Consider the following 15,703-nt stretch of genomic DNA (forward strand, 5'->3'; position numbering starts at 1 on the left):
GACTAGACCAGTGTTTTATTGTTTATAACAATAACTTGTTATTTAAGAACATAACTTATGGAATCACAAAATGAATTATGGTTAATTAATCTGATGTGTTTATTTAAAACATTAATTTAATATATCAATAAAAACAATAAGTTTTACTTATTACTATTGAAATACTAAATATGGCTTAGTGTATATGAATTGGGCCTTCAAATATTGTGTTGGGCAGTGGAGACCCTAGAGTTAAAAAGGTTTAGAACCACTAGACTAGACTGTCTAGATCTCCAAATTGGCGTGCAAGGATGTTAAATGTATAGTGTATGGCTGTTCACATAATTGTAGGCAGGTGCACTGTCTGATTTGAGGTAAAAGAGCTAAAGTTTGCTTTTTATGAAAGCCACACCCAGTCCAAAAAATGAGAATAAATAAATATATAAGCATAAATCTGCGACATCATAATGCCTACACAGCCATACAGTGGCTATATATATCATAATAGGTCATAATAGCACATTGTTTGTTTATTAGAAAGTTTACAATTCGGGTTACCTCTCCAGGACTGTGCCTTCCTTGTCTTTCCAGGGTGGAGGAGGTGGAATGGAGAGACTCATAGGATATCATGTCTGGACGCTCTATATCATAAATGGCCTTGACTCTGGGGATGGCTGCTAGGTCCTTGTAATCAATAATCTCATTGTCTACTTTTGCCTGGAGGAAGGAGAGGATGAGGGACAGGAAGGAGGAAGGAGGGAGGGGACACATAAGTGGAGAAACACAGGGAGAAAAGGTGTTGATGAGGAAGAGGTCAGGGCACAGGTCAAAGGTCATCCACATCACATACGACCAAAGCTACAGCTGTGACAAAGGTCATTACACAGGGTGAACATACACTTATTTGGAAAGATGAACGATTGTTTTTGGAGGCATGCTTATGAGAAAAACTACCTGGCTTAACATTTGCTTAACAGTGTTATTGTAAATGATTCTCTAAATTCGGTTACATGCTGAAATGATGCTACAGATATCAAATACAAGGCGAAGGCAAAGAGTGGAGAGAAGGTGAAGCAAACTCCTGTGCTTTTCCTGCAGGTTTTTTTACATTGACCCTGGAGTGTACCAGCATCAGAATCCATTGTGGACTGAGTGGTGATATCTGACAGACTCGGGAAACGATTGGGGGCGCCGATGAGTGGGACTCACATAGATGGTATGACCTGGAGATCCAGGGATGCTCGAGCCAGGTCTCGAACAGATACTCTCAGACGATGACCTTGTGGGCTGCGGGAGAATGAGATGTTGTGTTAGCAATAAGCTGAAAATAATGCGCGCACATATTTCTAAACACACTCACAGATGCCAGTGGGAAGCTTAAGGGGGTAGCTGAGCTAAAAATGAACTTTTGTCAACAGTTACTTATTCTCATGTCATTTCAAATCAATATGACTTTTGTTTTTCAAAGGAACAGAAAAGGAGAAGGTTTAAAGAATGTCCACGCTGCTCTTTTTCATAAAATGGAAGTGAATGGAAACTGGGCCTTTCAAGCTACAAAAGAGGACAATAAACGCATCATTAAGTAAATCATGCACTACACTGAAGTCTTCCAAAGCCATACAATAGTTGTTGTTTTTTGCTGAACATACTGAAATTTAAGCTGTTATTTGAATGTTTGAATGTTTTTGGATGCTTAATTATAGTTTAAATGTACTTATCTTTACATGTAATTTCATAATTACTTCTAATTTCTTACATAGTTTCTTGAATATTTAAAAAGTACTTCTGAATTTACTACACTCTTAAAAATAAAGGTGCTTCACGATGCCATAGATTAACCTTTTTGTCTAAATGGTTCCATAAAGAACCTTTAACATCTGAAGAACCTTTCTGTTTCACAAAATGATGGAGATGGTTCTTTAAAGAACCTTTGACTGAATGGTTCTTTGTGGAACCAAAAATGGTTCTTCTATGGCATCGCTAGAAGAACCTTTTGACGCACCTTTATTTTTAAGAGTGCAACACACATTATTGCTAAACTCATATCATTACGTTGCGTATTTATATATATATTTGTTATTACAAATTTGTAATGATGAATTTGCAATTCAGTACATTTAAAATATATTAACTTTAAATGTAATATCAAGTGTACTTTTTAAAGCCAGATAAAAGATTATAAAAAGGTAATGATTTAAAAATGTACTTTAAAGTAAAACTTAAAAAATGCACTTTTAGGATTTGAAGTACACTACAAATGCATATTCAGCCTAACTAAGCACACTTTTTCATAAGGGAAGTCATACAGGTTTTAAAGACATGAGGATGCATGACGAGAGTAAATGATGACAAAATTTAAATTTTGGGGTGAAGGAGGCATATTCTTAGGCTTTCATTCAACACAAATTAGAAAGCCACAGGATTTCCAGCTACTATTGCCTAATACTCCAATGCAAGCCTTCCTAAGATGCATTCTCTTTCATATCATACAATATGCAGCCAGTGCAGCCAATCCCTCAAATATGACTCTTGGTCAAACGTCACCAAAAACCCCGAATTGCACGACTTTAAGAATATTCTGTATGAGAGGCCATTTCTGTTAGCTACATGGTGAGCTCATATCTGAGATGGTTCTGCATGAAGAGTCAAAGAGCCGTCATTCCTGTAATGGTGAATGGAGCGCTGGAAGGGCTTGAGCCACATGCCTGCAGCAGTGAAAAGCGTAATGGTTCACACACAGGCTGTTATGGGGAAGTTGGCGAGGGGGGAAAGCCCTCTGCTGGTGGGTGACTGCAAAGGCAAGAGTCGCAAAACACACTCAGGGTTCCTCAATCTGCTGCCAGAAGCAGAATACAGTACCTGCCTTTCTGATTGGTGCAGAGATGTTACTGAGGGTGGAAGGGGCTGTGAAGGAAAAGGCATCACAGGATATGACATCGCACTCAACAAAACACTTGAATCATCCACCTTAGCCAGCGGTCATCTAACTCAAGCACTACATCCATAGTAACCTACTCGCAGCCTTGCTTGCTATCTTATGCATGCAGGCAGATCCTGATTTTGTGGGACAAAAGGTTATTTTTTTTGTGAATTTAGAAACATTTCTATGGGGATTATGACCTAACTTGCAGGAGGAGAGAGCAAGCATATTCAATCTTGCTGTGGGGGATATAAGTTAACTAATATGAAGCTAAAAAAAAAAAACACACAGCAGTTCAGTCTTGCTTCGAAGTAAAGCAGGACTCTCTGAGAAAGTTGAGTTAGCCGGAAGCATTGCAGTTTGGAGGGAGTGCAGAGCAGAAGACTGCAAACCTCACGACTGCCCAGAGGACGCCGGCCCAGCCCAGAGCCACCTGGGCCCCGGCTCTGAATCTGAGACTGGGGGTAAAAGATATCAAACGGACTGGGTTTTCCTTTAGGATGTTGCCAAGCAGCCTAAGGAGGAGAATCACAACAGAATGGACAAAATACTCACTGACAAACACACACATACATTCTCTTTTCAGCTAGAGCACCTGAGACCTAATTTTAACTTAGGAGCCACTGAGGGAGGTTTTAAAAAGCGCTTTGAAGAATGTGAGCATTTTAAACATCTCCCAAGGTTTTGTAGACTGTTGTTTCTGGGTATACTATGAGGAAGGAACTCAGCAAAGTTTTCTCTTTCAGACAGAGAGACAGGGCTGATTAAGCGACTGACTGGCTGGCAGTAAGTGTTTAGATAAATACTCACTCTGTACTTCTCTTCCACTCTACTGTTGTTCTTACAGTCTGGATGCCATACTGTAGAACCTGAGAGAGAGAGAGAGAGAGAAAGAGAGAAATTAAGATAAAATATGGGTGGGTATATCAGAATTCTTTTACCACGTGGTCTTTTACAACATTTATTTCAAAAACTACTACTTTTTATTTTATTTTATTATTTTGCTAAAACAATGAAACCACCTGTATTTAGACATGTCCCAAACTATAGTAACATGGTTACAAAAAATCGCAATATCCATGAATAACACACAGAAAATAAAACATTTAAACCCGTTAACAGCTTAAATAACATGTAGTTTGAACTTCAACCCTGTTACCAAAGTTATCAAAAGAAAAATGACCAAACAAATATTTTAATTCATGGGAAGTATAAATTTATCAATAACTATTGTTCAATTTTATTTTATTTGATCTATTATTTCATCTGATTTCTAAAATTAGAAACCTATATTTAGACAAGTCAACTAGTTAGTTTCAAAAGTTTCACGTGTAATTTTGTTGCCTTATTTTGGAAAGTAAGAGCAATGCTTCAATCCTCTGTATTAAAGGTAGCATTAAAGTGTTGTGCTCACCCTGTAAGTACATTTCCTCTCCCTCCGTGAACATTTGATTGCATCGGCTGCATCGTGCACAGCTTGGATGGTAGTGCTTATCTCCTGCCTGTCAGGGGCAAAGGTCAACATTCAGTGGTCAACATAATTCATAAGAAACACAAGAAAAAACATCCCAGGGAGACACTGGACAAACTAATATAAACACTGGACAAAACAGACTGAAATTCCTTAACATCTGTGACAAAGCGTAAAAGTCTGGGGTATAAAGCAGGTGTGTTGACACTTCATTGCACTTCACTTCTTCTAAATAAAAGGCTCTTTCTCTCCTCTTTCCTTCATTCTTTGTATTTTGCTCTCATCACTTCATAATCGTGAATGAACCTCTGTTAAGATCTGCAGAGTCACTGTTTGCACAGCACACTATCCTGTATTACCTTACCCCACCACACAAAAATAGCCTCTTGACCTCCGGATGCTTCCAGGTCAGGGGAACAAAGCACATGCGCATATACACACTTAACATCAACATACAGATCTTATTTAATAGTTTTAGGCAGCTATATAATGTTGCGAACTGGAAGTGAACCTGCATCACCCAGCTCTACATGTCAGAATCACGTGTGCTAAACACGGTCCACCAGCTACAGCTATGGGCTGGAATGCTGATATTTGAGAGCTGGGAGGTTCACCAGGGAGCTGCAAGCCTGAGAAACACTGCAGTCTGTCAGTCTTTTTAAGCTTCGGAGGTCATTCTCAACCACAAGCAGAAAAATCTAAAGTTTATCACAGGGACATGATCACATGGAGGCAAAGATATTGGGGTTTCAGATGTAGATATTGTTACACTATAGTTGTAACAATGTTTCATAATACTCCTGTTTTTGATCAAATAAATGCAGCCTTGGTGAGCATAAGAGACTTCTTTCAAAAACATCTTACTGACAGCAAACTTTTGAACGTTAGTGTAGCATACCTGTCATAGCTAGAGGTGCAGTACATTCCACATAATATTCATTTGGTTGCGTATGTACTGTATGTATCATCACTCTAGGTCATGAAGCCCACAGCTGTAAGTCATCTGCAGTACTGTTTCATCATTTTGCTGCTTTCAGTTAGCTCTGGGAATACTGATGAGCCCTGCAGTTCTGACATCTCTCTCCTTTAAAACTCTTCTTCTTGAGGCAACACTTTGTCTTACTTCCCATTTTCTTCTTTTTGATTGGTACCCTTTATCTCTTCATTTTTCTCTCCTTCCGTATTGTTTTTATTACTTCTTAAAAGCACAGTTCACCCAAAAAATGTTCTGTGGAACAAAAAAAAAAAATTTTTTTTGGAATATTCTAAACTTTCTTTTTAATCTAATGAAAGTGAATAAGGGCTGGAGCAGCTAAAACGACAAAAAAAAAAAAACAGTATCATAAAAGTAGCCCATACTTCAGTTTTGCATGAAAAACCGACTGAACTTTGTCACTTATTGATCATTTTCCTTTTCCATTTTCCAAGATCTGAAATGAACTACAAAAGTCATACCGACTCTTTTGACATCTGACATCTCATATTTTAAATCAAGATATTAATTGGCTGCAGAAAAATAGGAATATAGCACTACTTTTATAATATTTGTATAGTGCATTTTGGAGCTCAACAAAGAGTAGCCAGAATATTCTTTAAAATATCCCCTTCTGTGTTTAATGGAAATCAGCTATATTTAGACGTACCAAACTATGGAAAAACAGATAATAAAACAACTCAAATAATATTTAGTTTGAATTTCAACCATGTTACCGAAGTTATGGTAAGATTGGTAAGACAATAACTAAAAAAATTTTTTTACAATTTTATTTTATTTTAAAATTTTATTCAGAAAGGTTTGGAATGAGTGAATTGTTCCAAAAAATAAAATAAAATAAAATAAATAAAAGTGCTCTTTTGCTGTACTGCACCAGAAAACCTAAAGCTTTGTTTATCTCTCTCGTTTCTCATACAGGCCCACAATTCAATTGTTTTGTTGTTCCTCTATCAGCTGGAGCTGGATTGTTGAGGAGGGAGTTGCCCATTTGGCTCCACTTCAGGGGAAACATCCCATGGTCCTCTGCTGTCTTGAACTATGAGGCAATGCAGCTGAAACGCATGATTTCACACAGATGTGACCCCTTGGCTCCCGGGCCTCCTTGCCATGGCAACAAGGCCATGTAACAGTTTTCCAGTAAACAAACCAGAGTGACAGCATGTTCTACCTCTCTGTGTAGCACTCTGTCTGAGACAGACGGCCAGCAGTCATTTCCTATTGCATCACAAGAAGCAAACACAGAAAACATAGAGCAGTGAACTCTGAAGAAAAGAGCCAAGAACAGTCCACGCCTCTGCTTCAGCCCAGATGGAGGGGTGTGGACAGAAGACAGAGCCAGAGAGAGGGAGGGAGACCGGGATGAAGAGAAAACAGCGAGCGCTAATGACGACTGGGAAACAAAAAAATGTAAGAGAAAAAAAAAAAACAGAATGTACTTGGATAGATGACTATTATTTTGGACGCTGGTCCCATGCATAACATCATGATGTTAATGTGCAGCTAACCCTACTAAGTTGTTTATCCATCATTGACCACTAAAATCAAACTTTATTGAATATTTTTACTGGTATAAATTTTACTTTATTGAATATTTTAAGGGTGCTAACATTTACAGTGTGTATGAATGCCAGTAGGAGTCATTTTCATCTGTAGTCAGTAACATAACCCCGTTTTGTATTGCCTGACTCGCAGTATGTATTGTTGTGTATATCTTCTCTCCTAGCTAAACTTAAACACTCCACTCCACAAACCTGCCCGCTGAGGAAAGAGCCAGACAAGTGAATCTGACAAGGTGCTGTTTGCTGAGACAGTGGACAGTATTACAGCAAACAGAAAACAAACAAACCATGTGAACAAAACCCAACAGTCACAAAGTATTAAAATAAAGAATACGTCCAAAAGAAAAGTAAAAAACACAAAAAGTTGTATTTAATATAATAATTACTGGTCCTAGATAATCAGTAATCAGCAATATTGATAATCTTGGTAGATTGATAATTCCCTATACCATTGTAATCTCATGTTCCTCTAGAAGCTTGTTTTCAGGTTGGTAAGATAGTTAAAATAATTATTTTATGCTCACCAAGGCTGCATTTCAAAAGTACAGTATAAACAGTAATATTACAAAATATAATTACAATTTTAAATGTTCTATTTTATTATATGGATTTTATTACTCCTGTAAGAACAAAGCTGAATTTTCAGCAGCCATTACTCCAGTCTTCAGTGTAAGAAGAATAAATTCTTTATAAGCACTAATAAACAGCCAATATGTTAATAATAGGCAAGTAGTTAATAGTGAAAATTGGTCCCTATAATAAAGTGTTACCAAACATTTTTTTACTGACCCCAAACTTTTGAATGTTTAAAAGTCTGCACTCAAAAGTCATACATTTCTTCTGAAGCCAAATTATGTGAGCTATGCCATCCATATAAATTTTATAGCTCTGTAGTCATACTCTGTCATCTATTTTCTCATTTGCATTCTTCAAGAAAAGATTTAGAGGGGAATATGTAAGATACAGTTACTGATATTAAATGCAACTCCAGTAGGTCTTGTGACCTTCAAAAGAGCAACCTCTGAGCAATTTGCTTCCGGGTGTCTGGTATACTCTGGATATGCATGAGTGTGTGGTGAGATAATGCAGGGCCAGCTGGTGCAGCAGACTTGTCATTTCTGGATAGCCTCATTAGACACTTATTGGAGAGGTTTAATGAGAGTAAAACTTCATTGCAGTTAAATAACTTATCCACGGTTGACATATAGAAGCTGACAGCCCAGAGTAATCAAGCTTACTCAGAACAAAACAGCATGTGTGAGCATCTGTACCCAACATAAATGTTTAATAGCACACAGAAAACAAACTGCTAACTGCAAAGTCTTAATTCTAGGCCTAACCAAACCTAAAATAAGACTTCCACAACAATGTTTATAAGCACTATTCATCCCTCATCAAATCTGAATGGCCTCCTTGGCACGGGCGCAATGCCATCTGCAGACTGGCGGCATCTGTTGCTCTCAACATTACATTGAGATTCTACACATATCTGCTAGGATTTATATAGACAGAGAGCTGGTTTTGATCTTCTGCGCTCACACATGCATAAGATTCCAGCGCACTTCCTTTCCACCATCTGTGGCTGCATAGATCCCCATAAACACAACTAGTCTACTTGAGTGTATAAGTGCAAACAGACTGTGTATGAGAAAGCACTGATGAGAACCGGTAACTAATAGACTGTTGACAGGCCAGCATAATCAGGATGACAAAGCTTGACCATGATCACTCAAACAGCAAAGAAAAAGCTCTGAAGTATTTACATTCTGTTGATAAACACCATTCACATGCTTATATTACAAGCTGCTCCTAAAACTGACCAGAACACACATAGTGACATAACTGCAAAAATGTTTGTTTAGTGCTTTAAAATAAAAAAATGAGAAACCACCTCTGTTGAAACTATTAGAAACATTACCTCTGGCAGGCTGCTCGTGTGGCACCCCAGCCCTGCGACTTTGCAGTTAAATCACTTTCGTCACTTGCACTCTCTTGTTCGACAGGACTCCTATATTCCCCTTCAGCCCCGCACGTTTTCCCTTTGACTTTTCTTGAGAATTTTCCTAAATTCCCCCCTCTCTATCTCACTGCTCTCCCACCCTATCAGAGGGGCCCGGCCTCAAAGGGGCCGTCCCGTGTACAATAGCTAGGCGGGACCTTGGAATCCACCCAAAGGCGCTGCTTTGCTCTATTCCCATTGGGCCGGTGTCAGTTCTAAAATGTTTGATGGATGGAGCAATGATGTAAGTTCAGCCATGTTGTTGGATGTTGAGATGCGTATGTGGACATGGGTCAGACAAACGACTCCACTCTTAGGGGATCCAGATGTTTAGTGGGAGCGGAAGTGCAAGAATCTGGAATTCTGACACAATACTGACATGACTATAAAACACTGAAAATCCACAAGAGAACATTTTTAATATCCGTAAGGCAGGAAAACTCACAATAGAGATCTCAGGGATATCTCAAATGTGTCTTCTAGAAAGCAATGGGACTAAACTGAGAGCAAATTAGGTCTCCTGCTTCACAGATTTTTCTTCTGAGAAAACAGACTCATCAGAAGAAAACTCAACAATGTTTCAAACTGTGCTCAAATTTGTCAGGATAAGATATTTTGTTCAATCAGTTTCTTACCAAATTACTACCTATCTATTCATTTGATGGCTCTATATAGTCTGTATGTGTATATTATTGTATGGCAACAATTTGTGTATTTTTTATTTCTCTTAATTAACTTTTAATTTAATTGTTATACATCATTAATGCAAAATGAAACTTACTGTAGGTTGAAAAAATGCACTACCTTTAAAAATTTTGGGGTTGGTAAAAACCTAAATGCATTTATGTTCGTGCGAATCATTCATGATCCTGCTTCACCTACAGAAGAATTGAGTATAAGGCTTTTTTAATGAATCTTTGCAAATCGCCTTTCCTAATAAAGTGCTAGTTAGCAAGTTTCACAATGAATGCGGCTAAACTTTACGGTCTCTCAGAGAGCAGCTCGGAAGAGAGGGGCGGGGTCAGCAGAGCTCATTTGCATTTAAAGCGGTATGCAAGAAAACAGCTTGCTCTGAAAAGAGCTTGACAGGGTAAAATGGATGTTGTTTTACACTACCATTGAGAAATCTGAACCATATCAACTTGTGGAAAATGGGCATCTGATGACCCCTTTAATATACTGCCTACTGTTTGCAGGCAGCTCAATAGTATTAGAAACAGCCGAGAGGTTCAGTCTATATACACATATTGGTTACTCACCTCCAGAACTTTCCCTGTGATAAACTGATGACAGGCCTCACACTGCACGCCAAAATGGATCTGGTAGTCTTTCTCACAGTACGGAGAACCATCCCTTAAAAAAGAGAGCAGGACAGGAAGAGAGAGAAGAGAGATTTATATGTTTGACTGTATTCTATTTCACCTCAATGAAACCAGGATAAGAGCAAAAATTGAATGCTATTAGAAAAGAGGACAGATAAGAGATGGCAAATTATAGAGAGAGAGCGGGAGGCAAGAGATGGCGAGAGATAAAAAATAATTAAGGCATAGCTCACTTGCTGATGTACTCCCCGCTCAGCACTTTCCCACAGGCCTTGCACTTGAAACAGCCGAGGTGCCACTGGCTGTCCAAGGCCAGAAGAGCCTGACCGTTCTTTATATCCCTGCCACATCCTGCACAGTCTGCAAGAGAACACACACAGATGCAGACCATCACACACACACATAGTGAATACTAATAGCAGCCTGAAAATGACATTTACAGACTACATGACATTTTGACATGCTAATGAGAAACAGGAAGTTGGATAACACATTTTTTTATAGGCAAAAATATTTAGTTTACCAGCCATTAGCCATGATAAGATTTGCAATCGCTATTCACAAGATATTTAATTAAGTGCTTTTCCTATTTCCTATTTTATTTCAGCTTTATTTCAATTACCGAAAACTGTTTAAAATAGTTTTAGTTAGCAATATCGATGATACACAGTAGGGCAGGCATATTCAGATACGATGCAATTGCATATTTTTGGGGTCACTTGTGCACAAACAATTCTCTCCACTAGATGTCAGTGTCAACTAAAAAACTCCTTTCGTCTTTGAAAGGCCTGTTGATCTACAACACACAGAACTGATCATTCAGGCTCTCAGAACTAATTTCAAGCAAAGCATATTGTATCCATAAAATCACTGCAGCAATCAATAGTGAATCATCATTATATTTCATGACTAATTGATTAAGGGCCTACAGCACCATTTCGAAAAGCCAAACATCCTCCCTCCACAAGATGGAGCTTCTTCCTGGAGGAACGTGAGGGAATTTAGTTAATACATGTGTAACGTGTGTAAAAGGCAGAGGGATAAAAATAGCTCATGGTTGTCGTCTTCTATTTATGTTCCTTGGCTGAAATCCCAAAAGCTTTTTAAAAAGCAGGGACGGATGCGGAGGGGTGGGGAGGTCCCAGACGCTGCTGATGTTGCTTGAGGCACAATGGTAACCACTGTCAGTGAGGAGAGTATATAATGCACCGCTCTGCATCTAGCGCTCTAATGCATCATTTAAGCCTTCTCAACCTCTGCCTGCACTGTGTGTGTGCTAGAGACCCACAGAGAGTGTGTGCGCGCGTTTTTGTGAAAAGTCAGGACACAGACTTGTATAATGACAAAGGTATGACATAGGTATTACAAAGGTGAAGGTGACATCTCAGGACATTGACCCACTTTTCAAAACGCTTATAAATCACTCAGAATGAGTTTTTTTGGGGGAAAGTTGAAATGCACAGTCTCCTGTAAGGGGTAGGTTTAGGTGTAGGGTTGGTGTAGGGCAATAGCACATACAGTAAGTACACTATAAAAACCATTGCACCTATGGAATGTTCCCACTTTTCACAAAAACGAACGTGTGTGTGTGTGTTTCAAAGAGACCTGTGTTCAATCCACCTGTCATGAGGTTTATCTAAACTATCAAACTCAGTGCAGATTTTTAGAAGTGTCATGCGGTAAAAGCTTTGTGGGGTTTGCCAAAGCAGCATTATCATGGCTCGAAACAATCAGCACCTTCCAAAAAACTTAGCACTTATCTGGGCTAAAGACTTTCATCAGCCTCGAATAATTTCCTGGGGCTCATGGAATGACAAATAATCAGCCAAGCATAACACAAAGAGATATTCAGTACGGCTCTTTAAATTCCGTTCTCTCTGTGTGTGTGTGTGTGTGTGTGTGTATGTGTGTATGGATGCTTGCCCATATAGGAGAAGAGGAGAAAGATAACTGAGAAAGAGGGAAAGAAGAACAGGAAAGAGAGGCGGACACATAGGCAGATTAAAATAAAATCATGATTATAACAAAAATCGTCATAACACATCAGCAAATATTTAATTGTGCATGCTCATTTTGCCTTTTTTACATTAGGATTACATTTGTTGTCATGTAACGCTCATTTAAAGTTAACATGGTACAAATGTAATATTTAGCATATCTCAAAATGAATATTAATTTTTCATATTGTACATTATAATGCTGTGATGTCTAGAAACACTTGTAGCATACGAATTATACTTTATTTTATTATATTTTTTTCACAAGTTTGGGGTTGGTAAAATTTTTAAATCTGCTGTTCACCTAAGCTCACCTAGATACAAAATTACAGTAAAAACAGCAATATTATGAAACATTATTTCAATTTAATTAATTTATTTTAATTCAAATTAATTTTGAAATTGACTTTATTTTATGCTAATCTTCATTACTCTAGTCTTCTGTCACATGATCCTCCAAAAATCATTCTAATATTATGATTTGGTGCTCAAGTAACTTATTATTATCAATGCTGAAACCAGTTGTTCTGCTTAATATTTTGGATGAATAGAGAGTTAAAAACAGCATTTACCTGAAATCATTTGTAACATTGTTGCTTTTTATATATGTTCTTGAATAAAAGTATTACATTTTATTTTTGAACAGTAATATGTGTGTGTGTGTGTGTGTGCGCGTGTGTGTGTGTGAGTGTCCCGCACCTTTTTCCCACCCAAGCAAAAACAGTCAAACTCCACTGATACATGGTCTACATAATGTTTTCTCAATCAACCCAATCCCATGATGCAATGCTTAGAAATTACATTAATTCTCTCCTCTGCAACACAGCAGCTATTCATTGCTAATTGCTCCTGTAATTGTCCATCACCTGATGTTGTTATGTAACAATGATTCCCTGCATTATGACAATTTGAGTTTAATGACTAGCGCCATTTACTATAATAAGGAAATCCCAAGCCTCAGGAAATCAGCACATTCTACACACGCGGAGTCCTGACCTGTCAGCATCCATCAGTCCAGAATATATCAGAAAGCAGAAGGCCAGAGAAAGCAAATGAGAGAGAGAGAATGGAACAACCAGCAGGCACAGGAGTGCTCTGAGCTTTTCATTGGCTCTGAGCCTCTCTCATTCTCTGTGCCTGTCTGCTTGACTCCTGGGGCCCCGCAGCTTAAATTACACCAAGGGAACCCCTAATCTACCGGAGGAGGATGAAGAACTTCCTCAAAGTGAGATAAAACAGTGAGAGAAATCAAAGAGAGAAACATTTATAAGGAGATCAGCTTTTCCCTGGTTGACAGCACAGGAATTGGTCTAAGCATCCTGTCAACTCAAGTAACCCTAGAGGAGTCTGAAATGAAGCAGGGATCCTTATTACAACGATATTTCAGAATAAATACCTGCCTGTGTAAAAGCCATCATGCTGTTTGGGTGTTGTGGATGGGTGCCAAGGCATTCCTATGTGGTTGATAATGTACAGCACATGTATTCTGACTGGTATAAGCACAAGGCTTCATACTTGCCTAAGGTGTTTGTGTCAGTTGTTAGGGGTTTCAAATGTATTCTGACTGGCTTTTAGAACATTGCTAATAAAGGCTGGAGTGCACTTTTAAAAATGTTCTGATTATAGAACACAAGGCATCATACAATTTCCAACTGTAAATGTAATTGCAATGTAATGTAAATGTAATTACAGTTGTAAATGGTAACAGGAAGAACTGGGCATCATACACTAAATGAATGAGGATTCAAGTTGTTCAGAACACAACAACCTCACGTGCCTTTTTGACAGGAGACACATGAGACAGATGAAGAGACAGGGAGCTTCCAACTAGCAGCAATGACCTTGAGTCCTGAGCAGAATAAAACCTGTCAACTCACGCATAAACTACACAATCTAACACATCTATAAAAGGGGGATGATTGTGGCAAGCTGAAATCTGAGCAGGACACTAAAACATAACCAATAAGCTCAAACACACGTGTGTGCGAGTATGGACTCACTACTAGGGGTGCTGATGTCTTTGGGAGTCGGGGAAGTTGGCTGGATGCAACGCTGGCAGAGACAGTCTTTTCCATTAAATGTGACTCGATCACCAGCGGGAAATGGTCGTCTGGCAACAGAAGAAAGATGCAAAGACATTTAGGCATTTACGCTACCATTTAAAAGCCTAGGGTCAGTAAAAGTTTTTAAAGAAATTAATACTTTTATTTATATATAGGATGTATTAAATTGATGAAAAGTGACAGTATAGACTACAAAAAATATATATTTTACATAAATGTTCTTTTGAACTTTATATTCATCAAAGAATCCTGAAAAAAGGCATATTAAGCAGCATAACTGTTTTCGACTAATAATAATAAGAAATCTTGAGCATCAAATCAGCCTATTAGAATGATTTCTGAAGGATCATGTGACACTAAAGACTGGAATGAATGTTGCTGGAAATTCAGCTTTGTCATCATATGAATAAATTACATTTTAAAATATTTTAAAATAGAAAATTTCAAATATATATATATATACACACACACACACACACACACACACACAGTATATATATTAAACTGTAAAATCTTTTTTCTATTTTGATATATTTTAAAATGTAATTTATTCATGTGATGACAAAGCTGAATTTTTTATATATATTATGTTATGTTATAATGTTATACGCTATTTTGGATTTATTTATATATCACATTTTTTACACACACACACACGCATATATATATATATATATATAAATTAAATAAATCCAAAATAGTGTATAACATTACTAACTATTATTTGTACTGTTATTTCCAAAAAAGTTGTCAAACATAATGATTTATTACACTTAGTCTGAATATCTGGGTGAATATTCAGTGATATTCAAGAATATTCAGAATAATCAAATTCAAGGCCTTAACATACAAATATGAATGATACATTTATTAACATAGATGAAATGGGCCTGCTTTTGGGTAACTTACTTGCAAACAGTGCAGACAAAACATGTGGGATGGTAAGTCTTCCCAAGAGCAGTGACCACCTCTCCTTCAACAAAGTCTCCACAGCCATTACAGCGAGTGCCATGAAGCCTCTGGTAGTCCAGCGTGCATAGGTACTCCCCATTCTTCATGAAGAAACCACCTTGGGCCAGGTCACAACCACACACTGAATGTGAATACAAGAACAGAGAAATCAGAGATTAGAATAATTAGTTTAATGAGATCTTACAGTACAAGACAGTCTTGAGTGAAATCTGAAACACAATGTTGAAACACACCATCTTCAAAACAAATGACACCTAGTTTGGCTCTCGTTGAGTTTTGAAACACAACTCAGTAGTCACACAAGTGCATCTCTTTTGCACTGGGATTTACACATTTTGGCTGCCAGCAAACATAAGGTCAGAGGGCTTACGCTTATCTTGGCCAATAGATGACAAAGGCATATAAAGAAAGAGTTTGGTTCGCTGAA

General features: G+C 37.9%; 1 protein-coding gene across 22 annotated transcripts in view; it reads right to left on the reverse strand.

Annotated features, from left to right (window-relative positions):
* The window catches only part of ablim1b (actin binding LIM protein 1b), an 82,042-nt gene that overhangs the window by 16,589 nt on the left and 49,750 nt on the right, over positions 1 to 15,703 (reverse strand). For 18 of the 22 annotated variants that reach the window (XM_058794277.1, XM_058794267.1, XM_058794265.1 and 15 more), the window contains 10 exons: positions 15,214 to 15,397; positions 14,242 to 14,351; positions 10,478 to 10,604; positions 10,182 to 10,275; positions 4,314 to 4,401; positions 3,710 to 3,768; positions 3,292 to 3,414; positions 2,839 to 2,883; positions 1,189 to 1,266; positions 538 to 696 (listed from right to left, as the gene is read on the reverse strand). In XM_058794277.1, the coding sequence (XP_058650260.1) occupies positions 538 to 696; positions 1,189 to 1,266; positions 2,839 to 2,883; positions 3,292 to 3,414; positions 3,710 to 3,768; positions 4,314 to 4,401; positions 10,182 to 10,275; positions 10,478 to 10,604; positions 14,242 to 14,351; positions 15,214 to 15,362 (1,032 nt within the window). In that variant the 5' untranslated portion in view covers positions 15,363 to 15,397. The remainder of the gene's footprint in view (positions 1 to 537; positions 697 to 1,188; positions 1,267 to 2,838; positions 2,884 to 3,291; positions 3,415 to 3,709; positions 3,769 to 4,313; positions 4,402 to 10,181; positions 10,276 to 10,477; positions 10,605 to 14,241; positions 14,352 to 15,213; positions 15,398 to 15,703) is intronic. The other 4 variants (XM_058794279.1, XM_058794270.1, XM_058794273.1 and 1 more) reach the window with 2 other exon arrangements.

The sequence above is a fragment of the Onychostoma macrolepis genome, chromosome 12 (assembly GCF_012432095.1).
Source record: "Onychostoma macrolepis isolate SWU-2019 chromosome 12, ASM1243209v1, whole genome shotgun sequence".
Classification (NCBI taxonomy): Eukaryota; Metazoa; Chordata; class Actinopteri; order Cypriniformes; family Cyprinidae; genus Onychostoma; species Onychostoma macrolepis.